General features: G+C 48.2%; 1 protein-coding gene across 1 annotated transcript in view; it reads right to left on the bottom strand.

The window, feature by feature from the left end:
• POMT2 (protein O-mannosyltransferase 2) overlaps window positions 1-17241 on the bottom strand; it is a 33141-nt gene extending 15900 nt beyond the window's left edge. Inside the window, exons 1-11 of the mRNA XM_082275133.1 lie at window positions 16999-17241; window positions 11557-11641; window positions 11039-11143; window positions 8623-8731; window positions 8270-8378; window positions 5085-5244; window positions 4740-4846; window positions 4532-4614; window positions 3213-3322; window positions 3069-3135; window positions 2927-2987 (exon numbers count right to left, since the gene is read on the bottom strand). Coding sequence (XP_082131259.1) covers window positions 2927-2987; window positions 3069-3135; window positions 3213-3322; window positions 4532-4614; window positions 4740-4846; window positions 5085-5244; window positions 8270-8378; window positions 8623-8731; window positions 11039-11143; window positions 11557-11641; window positions 16999-17141 — 1139 coding nt within the window. The 5' untranslated portion in view covers window positions 17142-17241. The remainder of the gene's footprint in view (window positions 1-2926; window positions 2988-3068; window positions 3136-3212; window positions 3323-4531; window positions 4615-4739; window positions 4847-5084; window positions 5245-8269; window positions 8379-8622; window positions 8732-11038; window positions 11144-11556; window positions 11642-16998) is intronic.
• Between the last annotated feature and the right edge of the window lie 14 nt (window positions 17242-17255).

Raw genomic sequence — 17255 nt, forward strand, 5'->3', positions numbered from 1 at the left:
TTTCTGCCTCTCCGATATGTTCCCAATGACACCATTGTTCCTTTTAGTTATCTGTAAGGGGGTAATTCTTCCCAATGATGACAAGAGTAAGGAGCCTTCTTCCCACTGACTGTAACACTAATGTGTCATGAGTTGTAGATTTTTAATTTTTAGCAGGGGTTCCCCGAGACCAGAAATTTATTTCAAGGGTTCCTCTGTTGAAAAGGTTGAGAAAGGCTGCTTTAGAGATATACACTCACCGGCCACTTTATTAGGTACACCTTGCTAGTGCCGGGTTGGACCCCCTTTTGCCTTCATTCTTCGTGGCAGAGATTCAACAAGGTGTTGCAAACATTCCTCAGAGATTTTGCTCCATAGTGACATCATAGCATCACGCAGTTACTGCAGATTTGTGGACTGCACATCCATGACGCGACTCTCCCATTCTACCACATCCCAAAGGTTCTCTATTGGATGAGATGTGGTGAGTGTGGAGACCATTGGAGTACAGTGACTGGATCTGGTGAGTGTGGAGGCCATTGGAGTACAGTGACCTCATTGTCATGGTGAAGAAACCAGTGGTGAGATGATTTGAGCTTTGTGACATGGTGCATTATCCTGCTGGAAGGAGCCATCAGAAGATGGGGACACTGTAGTCATAAAGGGATGGACATGGTCAGCAACAATACTCAGGTAGGCCGTGGTTTTGAAAACCATGCTCAATTGGTACTAAGGGGCCCAAAGAGTGCCAAGAAAATATTCCACACGCCATTACAACACCACCACCACCAACCTGAACCATTGATACAAGGCAGGATGGATCCATGCTTTCATGTTTATACCAAATTCTGACTCGATCATCTGAATGTCGCAGCTAAAAATTGAGACTCATCAGACCAGGCAACGTTTTTCCAATCTTCTATTGTCCAATTTTGGTGAGCCTGTGCCAATTTTAGCCTTAGTTTCCTGTTCTTAGCTGACAGGAGTGGCACCCAGTGTGGTCTTCTGCATCTCCTTCGAGGTTCAATGTGTTGTGCGGTCAGAGATAGTATCTTGCATACCTTGGATGTAACAAGCGGTTATTTGACTTACTGTTGCCTTTCGATCATCTCAAACCAGTCTGCCCATTCTCCTCTGACATCAACCAGGAATTTTCCTCCACACAACTGGATATTTTCTCTTTTTTTGGACCATTCTTTGTAAACCCACGAGATGGTTGTGCGTAAAACTTTCAGTAGATCAGCAGTTTTTGAAATACTCAGACCAGTCCGCCTGGCACCAATAACCATGCCGTGTTCAAAGCCAACTAACCACTTAAGGACCAGGTCTATTTCTGACACATGTTTAGAAGTTAAAATCATTATTTTGCTAGAAAATTACTTAGAACCCCCAAACATATATACATTATACATACATATACATACACACATATATATATATATATATATGTGTGTGTGTATCTATCTATCTATATTTTTTTTATTATAGTTAGATAGATAGTTTTTTTAGCAAAGACTATGGAGAATAAAATGGCGGTCATTGCAATATTTTTTGTCACGCGGTATTTGAGTAGCGGTCTTTCAAACGCAATTTTTTGGGGAAAAAATACATTTCACTGAATTAAAAAAAAAAAAACAGTAAAGTTAGCCCATTTTGTTTTTGTATAGTGTGAAAGATGTCATGCCGAGTAAACAGATACCCAAGAAGTTATGGTTTAAAATTGCGCATGCTCGTGGAATGGTATTACCACAGTACTTAATCTCCATGGGCGACACTTTAAACATTTTTTAACGGTTACCAGTTTAGAGTTACAGAGGAGGTCTTTTTCTAGAATTATTGCTCTTACTACGACGATCCTCACATGTTTGATCTGAACACCGTTTTCATTTGCGGGTGTGACTTACGTATGCGTTTTCTTTGGTGCAGGGGGGGGGGGCTTTAACATTTTTTTCTTTTTTTTCTATTTTTTATTTTGCAGCCCCCTGTACACCTGGATAGGAGGGGTAGCAGGCGCTGAAAGCCTGCTTCTCCTCCTCTCCCTCCCCCAGGTATTCAGCAGGAAAATGGAGGATCAGTTTCTCATGCCTATTGCATGCTGCCCCTCCTATCCAGGTCCTGCTGCCCCGCTTTATGTGGGCTCTTCGGCCCCGCAGTCTGTGGGTTCTCCAGCCCTGTTGTGTTGTCTTCTGGCTCCCCTGCAGCTCTACCAGCTTCCCCCCTTCCCTCTCCAGCCAGCTGCTGCTGGGGATCTGTCAGGAAGGGTCCGGTAAGTATGTCAATTACCGGCCCCTTCCTGGTCTTAATGAATAGTGTCTGTGATTTATACCAATCACTGGCTCTGTTTATTCATAACTGTATTTACTATGCTTCAGTTTGGGAATGAACAGAAAGCTCTATACAGAGCTATTCCTGTTCATTCATTCTGTGCATCTGAGCACTGTGTCCTCAATCTCCTTTCTCTGCCTCAAAGGTGAAACAACAGAAGTCTGTTTAGACTTCAGATATCTCATCAAAGCCCCCAATGGGGCTCCTATAAAAAAAAAAAAAAAAAAACATAAAATAACAAAAATAAAAAACCTACTGACACCAGTGATGGATCTACCAGGGTTGCAAAGGTTGCACTTGCAAACGGGGTCTGGCGTTCTGCCATCGGGCTCGGAAGGCAGGGCCCAGCCATGGGTTAGGGGGGTTCTCCATGGTTTCTTGCACCGAGGCCCTGAAGATTCTAGTTATGCCTCTGCAACTTTGCAAGACTAAAGCGAAGGCCGGAGGTCAGATTTAATAGTGTATACTGTATACACCTTCTTTCTAGGAACTATCTCCCTGTGAATCCACGGGTTACATGGCTCTATGGCAGTAATTATTTCCTCAGATACTAACCCCAACTCTGTGCCTGAAGGAAATACATTTTCTTAATGCGCTCTTCCTACTCTGGAGGGAAACTCACGTTTTGTGTTCCAGGCGGATGATGTCCCCATGACGTACAAACTCCAGAGGGCCCGCAGGGTCTGTAATTAAAACAATGGCAGCCGTCAGGAGGAGAGGACATTACTCTGGCCCTCACGCACCAATGGCACTGCGCTAATTACCATAATCAGAGTCTTGCTTCTTTATGACCCAGAAGTTGTTCTGGTCTTTGTGTGAGTATGTGGTGACCTGGAAGAAGGAAGGGGATCATTAGAACAGCCCGGGGAAAAGCAAGTGTCTTCTGGGTACTGTCCAGATGAGCTGACCTGCTGCTGCCGAGCTCCCACCCCCTCGGGGTACAGGTGCCAGTGTGAGTGCAGATATCCAGTGGCGGTACGCATGTTCTTCAATGTAATAACCGATCCATATGCCAGATCTAGAGAATGAGATAGCATAGAGTCAAGGCTTTAACATAAAGATACATGTACATCTACTGTATACCACATTACAAGAAGATTATATTTCTATGGCTCAATGCAAGTGATGCCATCACTCCGATCCAAGGAAGCGGCGATGCCATCACTCCGATCCAAGGAAGCGGCGATGCCATCACTCCGATCCAAGGAAGCGGCGATGTCATCACTTGAATCCAGGGGGCAATAATGCCATCTCTTAAGGCGAGTGTGATGTCATCAGAAGCGATGTCACATGAGTCCATAGAACATCGAGATGTCAGAGATGTCAGTAAAGGTAATAATAGTAACTGGTATTCCTGAGCTTCAATGTGATCATGGGCCTGCCCTTTGTCCAATAACATAATTCTATTATTTACAGATGGGGCACTGTTCCTCCCACTGACACCAGTGATGGGGCACTGTTCCTCCCACTGGCACCAGTGACAGGGCACTGTTCCTCCCACTGGCACCAGTACACGGGGCACTATTTTTCCCACTGGCACCAAGGATGAGGCACTATTCTTCCCACCGACACCAACAATGGGGCACTATTCCTCCCACCGACACCAACAATGGGGCACTATTCCTCCCACCGACACCAACAATGGGGCACTATTCCTCCCACCGACACCAACAATGGGGCACTATTCCTCCCACCGACACCAACAATGGGGCACTATTCCTCCCACCGACACCAATGATGGGGCACTATTCCTCCCACCGACACCAACGATGGGGCACTATTCCTCCCACCGACACCAACGATGGGGCACTATTCCTCCCACCGACACCAACGATGGGGCACTATTCCTCCCACCGACACCAACGATGGGGCACTATTCCTTCCACTTACACCAACAATAGGGCACTATTCCTTCCACTGACACCAAAGATGTAATTTTTTTTGAAACTCCCACTGATTACCAAGCCTATGGCATTGTTTACTCCCACTGATGCTGGGGCATTTGCGTAATCCAACTAGCCACAGTCCGGCCCCCCTAAAATTTGAGGGGGGGGGGGGTAAAGTGGCCCTTTGGTTTGAAAGTTTGGAGACCCCTGCAGGGGCTGGGGACTCTAATGAGAGATTCCTCCATTTAAATTGGGGCGCTGTACAATTATTGCACTCCATGTGACCCCACAGTCAGTATAGCGCCCCTTCTGTGTTACATGACGCCCAATTTGGTACGTACGCTCCGGCATAGAGGCATTGTGCAGATTGTTTCCATCTAGACGGGACTGGAAGGCAGAGCTGAAGAAACCATCGCCAGGACCACTAAAAATGCAGGAAGAAGATAAGGATGATTTCCAAAGACCCCCAACACTGATTACTACATCACACAATGCATGCCACGGCAGAACACATCAGAGCGGAGCAGGAAATGGGGTCACACAGCTTACCTTTTATTAAGGACGGTGAAATGCACAGCAAAGATGAGAGCGTACAAGGTAAGCGGCAGAGCAATAAGACACACAACGCGAGCGGCCAAATGACGCAGGAAAACATCCTGCAAAATGGAGAACACGAGGAACATTTTCTTACATTCAGCAATACAATGACATTTTCGGGTTGTTCAAATAAACACCTGGCGGATTTTGTAAAGCAGAAATTTTCACATCAGCCCGGATTCACTGCTGACATCAGAAATAAGAGGCATATGTCCCCTGAACCGGACCACACGGTCCAGGATAGTAACTAAAGTTAACAGACACAAATATCCCAGAAGTGAAATTCTCAGAACTCACCAGAGTCAGACTGAGATCTCCCAGCAGCCTCCACAGGTCCCTCACTGTGTTCAGGCCAACAAAGATGACCACAAACAGACCGACAAACTTCACACCCAACGCTCCAGCCAGACTTACACCAGTCAGTATCAGCCACCACCACCAGAGGGCGCTGAATGGCCTGAGGAGAGAGAAGAGGTGATGGGTTAGGTTCTGGTCTGTGTTTGCTCTATACATCCCATTTTCTGCAGCATTTTATTTACAGGAATTTAAATCCCCGACACATGATTGGGTATTAGAGGTGGATCATCTTCATCAGGACAGGAAATGTGCTGGAAGGTCCAATCAGAATGCGCACTGACAGTGCACATCGCTGACTTTGCTGTACTTGAACAACTGCAATGCTGTAACATGATGTGAAGTGGACAGAGCTTGGAAAATAATCAGAACATAAACCGGTGAGAAGAGGTCAAAATTAAAAAATAAAATAAAGACCTCCTGGAGGAATATTTCTTCCCCGGATATCTCCTCATTGTCTGGCAGAAAGCAGATAGAAGGTTTAGAGAAGAGATGTGCCTGATGATGAAAGAAATTAACTGAAGGATGGCCTAGGCCAATAGGGTATCAGCCTGATTGCTTTGGAGACAAGAAAGGTAAAGTGGTTGTAAACCCTTAAATATACCCAGTAAAGTGACTGGATCAGGTGATACAGAGATAAAACAAATCCTCCTACAAAAAGTTGTACCCGTTTATCTGCAGTATTCCCTTCTCTACATCAGTCTAAAGTGCAGAATCTATAGCTTGCCTGAGCGGTCATAAAGAAAAAAAAAAAAAGGGGGCGGAGAGCTGAAGTTACACTCTGCAGAGCTCAGTGAAGAGGGCTCTGAGAGCTGATTGGAGGGAAGGGAAGGGACACCCCCCCCCCTCCCATTCACACAGCACACAGGAACAGAGATGAGGATCACAATCAGCTGGAGATCCCTCCCCTGTCACCTTATTTCTTTTGGTGTCAGGAAAACTTGCCAGAAGTGACTCATGCTGATAGCAGAGGAACGAAGCAGCAGACAGAAATGACACTAAAGCCCCGTACACACGTACCGATTGTCGGCCGTAAATATTCGGCCGACGACCGATTGGGCGATTGTAGGCTTGTTAGTATGATGCTTCCGACAGCGCATTTTCGGCTGAAAAGAATCTGTCGTGCAGGCATTAAAATTTTTGTTGGCCAACACCAGAACGGCCGATTGTTTGCCAGTCAGTACAGAATTCGGCCGACAATCAGCATATTTGCAAGACTGGGCATGCTCAGAAAAGAAAAAAGACAAGGAAAGTTAACCATCACATGACATCACTTCTGCAGTCGGCTGTTGTTGGCCGACAAAATTCGTGTGCAGTCTTTTGCAGTTTTCAACAGACACGACAGCCCTCGGACAAAAGACGGCCGATCGTTCGGCCGACGATTGGTACGTGTGTACGAGGCATAAGGCTGGCCATACATTATACAATCTTCTTGTACAATTTTCCCTTAGATTTACCAAAACCATATAATATAAGGTCAAACCTAAACACTTTCAGTGTGTATTCAGTCAGGCAGACCCTTGTACTACATAGTTGAAGGTAAATCTAAAGGAAAATGAACAGGACAATTGTATAATGTATAGCCAGCTTATTGCTTTTAATTGAGACAAGTACACACTATAGAGCAGGGGTCTCAAACTGGTGGCCCTCCAGCTGTTGCGGAAATACAATTCCCATGAGGCATTGCAAGGCTGACAGTTACAAGCATGACTTCCATAAGCAGGAGCATGATGGGACTTGTTGTTCCACAACAGCTGGAGGGCCACCAGTTTGAGATCCCTGCTATAGAGGGATATGCTTTGTTCTTAGATTGTAAGCTCTAACGACCAAGGGCCTCAGATTCCTACTGTATTAAAGTGTATTGTATTTGTACTGTTTACCCTCAAGTTGTAAAGCGCTGCATAAACTGTCGGCGCTATACAAATCCTATATAATAAGAATACATTTATTTCTGAAGTTTACAACTGGTTTAATGTAATGGTTGGCATTAAGCCGGTCATACAAGGCTGAAATTTGAGTGGGTGGCACCGTGGTCATCCTCCCACCTGACATCCTTCAATCTGAAAAATGAAGGAGCCAGCTGGAAAATGCTTGGCTGAACATCACTTTCCATCAGATACATTTATTTTATTATTTATTTATTTCAGGTACTTGTATAGGGCTGTCAATTTACGCAGCGCTTTACATATACATTGCACATTCACATCAGTCCCTGCCCTCAAGGAGCTTACAATCTAAGGTCCCTAACTCACATTCATACACAGTAGGGCCAATTTTATACAGGATCCAATTAACCTACCAACATGTCTTTGGAGTGTAGGAGGAAACCGGAGTACCCGGAGGAAACCCACGCAGGCACAGGGAGAACATGCAAACTCCAGGCAGGTAGTGTCGTGGTTGGGATTTGAACCAGTGACCCTCTTGCTGCTAGGTGATAGTGCTAACCACTACACCACTGTGCCGCCCAATATGCATTGTTGTGCCGGCTATCAGAATACATTAGCCGACAGGGGAGATTTCTCCATCCATGCTAAACAGCTAAAGAAGAAAAATCCTATAATGTATGGCCAACCTTAGGTAGAAGGATTAATATAACAAGTATGTCTAGGCAAAGGGAGAAAAAAATAACCTATGCGGTACCTCTCTGCAGTAAACATACATACCCCTGTACCCCTACAACATTGAAATCCCAAGCAGTGTTGTACCCCCTGCCCAGTTCTTCCTGGACTACATAAACCCTCTCCTCATTACCATAATAAAGTAGGGAGGTTTTCTGTAGTCCTGCAGAGGAGATCGGGGTGGGGTTGGCAACGCTTTTTGAGATTTCAGTGCAGCGGAGGTGGAGTTGTCAGCTCAATAGAGGAAGTTAGCAGCTCACTGAATTTCCGCAGGATCAATAGGCATTTGCCTGCAATGGCAGCATTTTAAAGTGACAAAACATGGGGAAATCTCCATGTATTGCAGAGATGCACTGCATAGGCACTTTTTAAGTTTACCCAGACATAGCCACAAAGCGGTATAGATAGATAAGGTTAGTATTCAGGAAGGTTAGGGGGATGGACAGGGTAAGTGGTAGGGACAGGGACATGCAGCATGTCTTTTCTTGTCACTACGTCCCCTCTACTCACCTGTGGGAACAGGCGTTAAACTTGACCATACTGAGAACGGCGGCCATGATGAAGAACATGAGGATGGGATCCAGCAAGATGTACTGGGACAGTGTGATGCAGCCAGTGTCTGCGGGAAATAATTGCAATAATATCAGCAATGTTAAAGTTAACTGGTCCTGTCAGCAGTCAACCTGCTTTAGGACTGTGAGGACTAACCAATGGTCCTGTTCAAGTAGAAGGAGGAGGAGCTATTAGCTATGTGAGCTCTGATTGGAGGATTCCCATGACATGCAGCAGCAGTGGTGCCCATCCAGGTAATCCATCCTAGATTCAGGCATAGGAACAATAACTGATAATCAGGATCTCCTTACCGAGCAAGATGAGAAGAGCAGCCAGTAGGGCAGCCGATAATGATCCAGAAAGCTGCAGGATGATGAGGAAGGCGAGTGGAGGGAGCCAGGAGCCTAGGAAGGCGCAGAACTGCCAGAAGGAAACAACATGTCACTCAATTAATATATTGTGATATACCACTACATCCTACTTTAAAAGCACCTGGTTCCAATCACTGGGGGAACCACAAAACATCTACACCACATACACAGAGCAACCACTTGCAATCATCTCCACCACCACAGAGCACCTTCCTCCAATCACATGAGGAACCAACAATCATTCCCACCTCTACAGAGCACCTTCCTCTAATCCTTGGGGGAGTCACCAATCATCTCCACCTCCACAGAGCACCTTCCTCCAATCACTGGGGAACCACCAATCATCTGCACCTCCACAGAGCACCTTACTGCAACCACTTGGGAACCACCAATCATCTCCACCTCCACAGAGCACCTTCCTCCAATCACTGGGGGAGTCACCAATCATCTCCACCTCCACAGAGCACCTTTCTGCAATCACTGGAGGAACCAACAATCATTCCCACCTCTACAGAGCACCTTCCTCCAATCACATGAGGAACCAACAATCATTCCCACCTCTACAGAGCACCTTCCTCCAATCACTGGGGGAGTCACCAATCATCTCCACCTCCACAGAGCACCTTTCTGCAATCACTGGGGGAACCACCAATCATCTCCACCTTCACAGAGCACCTTCCTCCAATCACTGGGGAAGCCACCAATCATCTCCACCTCCACAGATCACCTTCCTCCAATCACTGGAGGAACCACCAATCATTTCCACCTCCACAGAGCACCTTCCTGCAACCATTGGGGAACCACCAATCATCTCCACCTCCACAGAGCACCTTCCTCCAATTACTGGGGGAGCCACCAATCATCTCTACCTCCACAGAGCACCTTTCTGCAATCACTGGAGGAACCACCAATCATTTCCACCTCCACAGAGCACCCTCCTCTTATTACAACAGGAACCACCAATCATCTCCACCACATCCACAAACCCAGCACCTCAAATTATTGGATGAACCACCCGCAATCTTTACATTCGCAGGATACCCACCATCATCAGATCCACAAAGCACCCGCCTCCAATCAGTGGTGGAACCAATCATCTTCACCACTTACGCAGAGATCACCTGCCTTCAATCCATAAAGCACCACCCATTCAATCACTGGGGGAACCACCCACAATCAACCACCTACAACATTAAGGACGGGATCAGTAGTTCGTTATCAGTTTTTGCAGATGACACAAAATTGGGCAGCGCAATAACTGCACAGCATGAAGCAGATATCCTACAGAATGACCTGGACAAAATAACAGAGTGGGCAACGACATGGCAAATGAGGTTTAATGTGGAGAAGTGTAAGGTTTTGCACTTGGGGACTAGAAACATAAAAGCACAATACACTTTTGGGGGGGAACCCTTGGGGGAATCAAAAATGGAGAAAGATCTGGGAGTCTTGGTTCATGATAGACTAGTCAATAGCATGCAATGTCAAGCGGCAGCTGCCAAAGCCAGCAGAATATTAGCATGCATAAAGAAAAGGGATGTATTCCAGAGATAAGACTATAATCCTTCCACTCTATAAAACTCTGGTCCAACCGCATCTGGAGTATTCTGTCCAGTTCTGGTCGCCAGTCCTCAGGAGGGATGTTTTGGAGCTGGAGAGAGTCCAGAGAAGGGCAACTAAACTGATTAGGGGATTGGAGGACCTAAACTATGAAGAGCGTCTGCAATCGCTCGATTTATTCTCCCTGGAGAAGAGACGCCTGAGGGGGGACATGATAGCAATTTATAAATATCTCAATGGGGATCTCAGCTTAGAAAAAAAAAGCTGTTCAGTCGAAGGGATTGCATGAGGACAAGAGAGCATACAATGCGATTAGAGGAGAAGCGTTTTAACCTCAGGCAACGTGGGGGGTTCTTTACGGTTAGGGCTACAAGATTGTGGAATTCTCTACCACAAGAGGTGGTTTCTGCGGGACGTATGGTGGCTTTCAAAAGACTCTTAGACGCACATCAACGGCTATGTGAGATGATTACAGCCACACACACCTACACAGGTTGAACTGGATGGACTATTGTTTTTATTCAACCTCACCTACTATGTAACTATGTACTATGTAACAATCTCCACCACATGCCTCAAATCACCAAGGGAATCACCCACCAACTTCACCACTAGAACACATTTCTCTGCAAGTAGCAAGAAGAAAACCTCCAGCAAGTCGAGGAACTGATTCTCATGTCCCAATATCTCCTATCTTGATTTCAATCATGTCCGTTGTACAATCACACAGGTATGCTCAGACCACAGAGGAAACATTTCAGACATGTGCCCCGTGCAGTGTGATGCCGCCTCTCACCCCTCTCATGCCCAGGTAGTTATGATCTTCATAGCTCTGCCCAGGCTTCAGGAAGGAGAAGGAACCATTGTATCCGGTCAAATGTCCAGACAATCCAATAAGCATCTAAAGGAATAAGAGACAAACCTTGTAAAGTCTGTTAGCTTCCCCAGGGGTAGGGTAGAGTCTCAGCTTCCCCAGGGGTAGGGTAGAGTCTCAGCTTCCCCAGGGGTAGGGTAGAGTCTCAGCTTCCCCAGGGGTAGGGTAGAGTCTCAGCTTCCCCAGGGGTAGGGTAGAGTCTCAGCTTCCCCAGGGGTAGGGTAGAGTCTCAGCTTCCCCAGGGGTAGGGTAGAGTCTCAGCTTCCCCAGGGGTAAGGTAGAGTCTCAGCTTCCCCAGGGGTAAGGTAGAGTCTCAGCTTCCCCAGGGGTAGGGTAGAGTCTCAGCTTCCCCAGGGGTAAGGTAGAGTCTCAGCTTTCCCAATTCCCAGGGGAAGAGTGTTATCTTCTACCTTCCCCAGGGGTGGGATGGATTTGCTTACCTTCCCCAGAGGGGGGTGCACATCGAAGAAAAACGTCCTGTTGATGTAATAACTTCCCATCTTTCCAAAATGTGTCTCATCCCAGCTGAAAGAGAAGACACACTGTGTTCACTTTACAACCGCAAAAATGCAAGGATCCACCCCCCTACCGCCACATTGAAGAGAGGAAGCCACCCCTATCCTTTCTACCTCACAATAACAGGCGACTCCCTTCTTGAGCCAGTGGTTGGTCTGCACTCACTAGACATGGGCCAACTCCCCTGGGCCATGGAAATGGTTGGAGGTCAGAGGTTAGGGATGGTCGTGGGTAGGAATGGTTAGAAATATTAATAGTTAAAGATGGTGAGAGTTTAGAATAATTAATGGTTAGGGTTGGTCAGAGGTTAGGGATGATCAGAGAGTAGGAATTGTTAAAGGTTAGAAATGCTAATGGTTAGGGAGTGAAAGTAGTTAGGCCCGGGGTGGTCAATAAATTGGAATAATCAGTAGTTAAGGATGGCCAGCGGGTAGGAAACTTATAGGTTGGAAATGTTAATGGTTAGGGACGGTTGGAGGTTGAGATGATCAGTGATTAGAAACAGTCAGAAGTTTGGGGCAGTCAGGGATTAGGGGTAGTCCCTGGTTAAGGATGGGAGCAGTCAGTTGTTAGGGTCGATCGGTAGTTGGGGATGGTCAGTGGTCGGGGGACGGTCAGAGGTCGGGGGACAGCCAGAGGACGGTCAGAGGTTAGGAACGGTCGAAGGTTGGGGGCGGTCCGAGATTGGGGACGGTGGGTGGTCAGTCGGTGGTTAGGGACGGTCAGAGGTTAGGAATGGTCGGAGGTCGGACGGGGACGGTCGGAGGTTGATCGTTGTCAGTGGTTGGAGACGGTCAGTGGTCGGGGACGGTAAGAGGCCAAGAACGGTCGGAGGCAGAGGATGGTTGGAGGTCGCTGACGGTCGCAGGTCAGGGACAGTCGATAGTTAGGGACAATCTGAGGTTAAACCTTATCAGTGGTTAGGAATGGTCAAAGGTTGATCGTTTACTTTGGTTAGGGACGGTTGGTGGTTGGGGACGGTCAGAGGTTGAACGTTATCAGTTGTTAGGGATAGTCGGAGGTCGGGGATAGTCGGTGGTCAGGGATGGTCGGGGACGGTCGGAGGTCGTGGATGGTCGCAGGTCAGGGTACGGTCCGAGGTTGGGGATAATCGGGGTTAGGACCAGTTGGTGGTCGAGGACAGGCGGAGGATCAGAGGTCCGGGTCGGTGGTTGCTTGGGAAAGGTCGGAGGTTGTCGGGGACGGTCGCTGGTCGGGGACAGTTGGAGGTCGTGGATGGTTGCAGGTCAGGGACGATCCGAGGTTGAACGTTATCAGTGGTTAAGGATGGTTGGAGGGTGATCATCATCAGTGGTCGGTGGGCACGGTCAGTATTATGATCGGAGTTTAGGGTGGATCAGTGGTTAGTAACGGTGATAAGTTAATAGTGGTCTGTGGTGGAAATGTTAGTGGTTAGGGACAGTCAATGGTTAGTAATAGTAATAAGTGTAAGGAATATTAGTGGCTGCATATAGTCTGCACCCAATAATGGAGTGGACGGTCAGTGGTTGAACGTTATCAGTGGTTGGGGACAACGGTCATAGTTAGTAGTGGTCTGTGGTAGTAATGTTAGTGGTTAGTAATGGTCATAGTTAGTAGCGGTCTGTGGTAGTAATGTTAGTGGTTAGTAATGGTCATAGTTAGTAGTGGTCTGTGGTAGTAATGTTAGTGGTTAGTAACGGTCATAGTTAGTAGTGGTCCGTGGTAGTAATGTTAGTGGTTAGTAATGGTCATAGTTAGTAGCGGTCTGTGGTAGGAATGATAGTGATTAGTAACGGTCATAGTTAGTAGTGGTCCGTGGTAGTAATGTTAGTGGTTAGTAACGGTCATAGTTAGTAGCGGTCCGTGGTAGTAATGTTAGTGATTAGTAACGGTCATAGTTAGTAGTGGTCTGTGGTAGGAATGTTAGTGGTTAGTAATGGTCATAGTTAGTAGCGGTCTGTGGTAGTAATGTTAGTGGTTAGTAATGGTCATAGTTAGTAGTGGTCTGTGGTAGGAATGTTAGTGGTTAGTAATGGTCATAGTTAGTAGCGGTCTGTGGTAGGAATGTTAGTGGTTAGTAATGATCATAGTTAGTAGTGGTCTGTGGTAATAATGTTAGTGGTTAGTAACGGTCATAGTTAATAGCGGTCTGTGGTAGGAATGTTAGTGGTTAGTAATGGTCATAGTTAGTAGCGGTCTGTGGTAGGAATGTTAGTGGTTAGTAACGGTCATAGTTAGTAGTGGTCTGTGGTGGGAATGTTAGTGGTTAGTAACGGTCATAGTTAGTAGTGGTCCGTGGTAGTAATGTTAGTGGTTAGTAATGGTCATAGTTAGTAGCGGTCTGTGGTAGGAATGTTAGTGGTTAGTAATGGTCATAGTTAGTAGCGGTCTGTGGTAGGAATGTTAGTGGTTAGTAATGATCATAGTTAGTAGTGGTCTGTGGTAATAATGTTAGTGGTTAGTAACGGTCATAGTTAATAGCGGTCTGTGGTAGGAATGTTAGTGGTTAGTAATGGTCATAGTTAGTAGCGGTCTGTGGTAGGAATGTTAGTGGTTAGTAACGGTCATAGTTAGTAGTGGTCTGTGGTGGGAATGTTAGTGGTTAGTAACGGTCATAGTTAGTAGTGGTCCGTGGTAGTAATGTTAGTGGTTAGTAATGGTCATAGTTAGTAGCGGTCTGTGGTGGGAATGTTAGTGGTTAGTAACGGTCATAGTTAGTAGTGGTCCGTGGTAGTAATGTTAGTGGTTAGTAACGGTCATAGTTAATAGCGGTCTGTGGTAGTAATGTTAGTGGTTAGTAATGGTCATAGTTAGTAGCGGTCTGTGGTAGGAATGTTAGTGGTTAGTAATGGTCATAGTTAGTAGCGGTCTGTGGTAGGAATGTTAGTGGTTAGTAATGATCATAGTTAGTAGTGGTCTGTGGTAATAATGTTAGTGGTTAGTAACGGTCATAGTTAATAGCGGTCTGTGGTAGGAATGTTAGTGGTTAGTAATGGTCATAGTTAGTAGTGGTCCGTGGTAGTAATGTTAGTGGTTAGTAATGGTCATAGTTAGTAGCGGTCTGTGGTAGGAATGATAGTGGTTAGTAACGGTCATAGTTAGTAGTGGTCTGTGGTAGGAATGATAATGGTTAGTAATGGTCATAGTTAGTAGTGGTCTGTGGTCGGCAGTGGCGGCCGGTGTGTTGGGGGCGCAGGCCCCCCCCCCCCCCATCCATGCGTCCGGCCCCCTAATCTGCATGCAGGGCGCCGGACGCATGGAGCTTAATGGGGATTTTTTTTTTACATCACCTGATTAGAGCCAGAGGCTCTAATAGGGCGATGCAAAGGGTGGGCCCGGGGTGCAGAGCACTGCGTCCCGAGCCCACCCATTGTGTGACAATAGCGAATGAAAATTCGCTATTGCCACACCGATCCTCCTCCTGGCCAATCAGGAAGAGCGTCCGATACACGCTTCGTGATTGGCTGCAAGGCAAACCTCATGCCATTGGCCGAGGAGGAGGCGGGAGCGGGAGGACTGCAGGAGACACGCCGGGGGACGGAGTGAGGAAAAGCTGCCGCCGCCGGGACTGAAGAGAGGCCGCCGCCAGGTAAGTGCATTGGTCTCGGGGGGGGGGGGGGAAGCCCACACTGCATTGATTGGGGACAATGCTGTGGCGCTCTGCAATGATTGGGGGCAATGCTGTGGCGCTCTGCAATGATTGGGGGCAATGCTGTGGCGCTCTGCAATGATTGGGGGCAATGCTGTGGCGCTCTGCATTGATTGGGGACAATGCTGTGGCGCTCTGCAATGATTGGGGACAATGCTGTGGCGCTCTGCATTGATTGGGGGGCAATGCTGTGGCACTCTGCATTGATTGGGGGGTAATGCTGTGGCACTCTGCATTGATTGGGGGCACGCTGTGGCACTCTGCATTGATTGGGGGCACGCTGTGGCACTCTGCATTGATTGGGGGCACGCTGTGGCACTCTGCATTGATTGGGGGCACGCTGTGGCACTCTGCATTGATTGGGGGCATGCTGTGGCACTCTGCATTGATTGGGGGCATGCTGTGGCACTCTGCATTGATTGGGGGCACGCTGTGGCACTCTGCATTGATTGGGGGCACGCTGTGGCACTCTGCATTGATTGGGGGCACGCTGTGGCACTCTGCATTGATTGGGGGCACGCTGTGGCACTCTGCATTGATTGGGGGCATGCTGTGGCACTCTGCATTGATTGGGGGCACGCTGTGGCACTCTGCAATGATTGGGGGCAATGCTGTGGCACTCTGCATTGATTGGGGGGCAATGCTGTGGCACTCTGCATTGATTGGGGGCACGCTGTGGCACTCTGCATTGATTGGGGGCACGCTGTGGCACTCTGCATTGATTGGGGGCACGCTGTGGCACTCTGCATTGATTGGGGGCATGCTGTGGCACTCTGCATTGATTGGGGGCATGCTGTGGCACTCTGCATTGATTGGGGGCATGCTGTGGCACTCTGCATTGATTGGGGGCACGCTGTGGCACTCTGCATTGATTGGGGGCACGCTGTGGCACTCTGCATTGATTGGGGGCACGCTGTGGCACTCTGCATTGATTGGGGGCATGCTGTGGCACTCTGCATTGATTGGGGGCATGCTGTGGCACTCTGCATTGATTGGGGGGCACGCTGTGGCACTCTGCATTGATTGGGGACAATGCTGTGGCACTCTGCATTGATTGGGGGGCACGCTGTGGCACTCTGCATTGATTGGGGGCAATGCTGTGGCACTCTGCATTGATTGGGGGGCAATGCTGTGGCACTCTGCATTGATTGGGGGCACGCTGTGGCACTCTGCATTGATTGGGGGCACGCTGTGGCACTCTGCATTGATTGGGGGCACGCTGTGGCACTCTGCATTGATTGGGGGCACGCTGTGGCACTCTGCATTGATTGGGGGCACGCTGTGGCACTCTGCATTGATTGGGGGGCATGCTGTGGCACTCTGCATTGATTGGGGGGCACGCTGTGGCACTCTGCATTGATTGGGGACAATGCTGTGGCACTCTGCATTGATTGGGGGGCACGCTGTGGCACTCTGCATTGATTGGGGGCAATGCTGTGGCACTCTGCATTGATTGGGGGGCAATGCTGTGGCACTCTGCATTGATTGGGGGGCACGCTGTGGCACTCTGCATTGATTGGGGGCAATGCTGTGGCACTCTGGTCTGTGGTAGTAATGTTAGTGGTTAGTAATGGTTAGTAGCGGTCTGTGGTGGAATGTTAGTGGTTAGAGACAGTCAATGGATAGTAATGAGTAACTAGTGGTCACAGATAGTCTGCACCCAATAATGAAGTGTTAGCGCCCCCAGGCGGCGATGGTCGGTGGTTAGCAGTGCTCAGTGGCTAGTAACTCTCACCAGACGTGCGGCGGCTCCCCCAGGCGGTGGAATCGGGTAATGGTAGAAAGGGCGATGAGGGCGGACAGGACCGGCCATACTCTGGGTCCCCCCATCTCCTCCTCCCCTCCGGTGCTCCTCTCCGGCCTGCGAGCCTCATCCATACACCGGGCCTGGAAGCTTCCAGCCCGTCACTATGGAGACGTGACGTCCTGCCGCCGCTAGAGGCCACGCTTTGCTCTTCGAGAAAATGGCCGGACAGGCCCCGCCCCGCCCCT

This window comes from Pelophylax lessonae (assembly GCF_965119305.1).
Source record: "Pelophylax lessonae genome assembly, chromosome: 13".
Classification (NCBI taxonomy): Eukaryota; Metazoa; Chordata; class Amphibia; order Anura; family Ranidae; genus Pelophylax; species Pelophylax lessonae.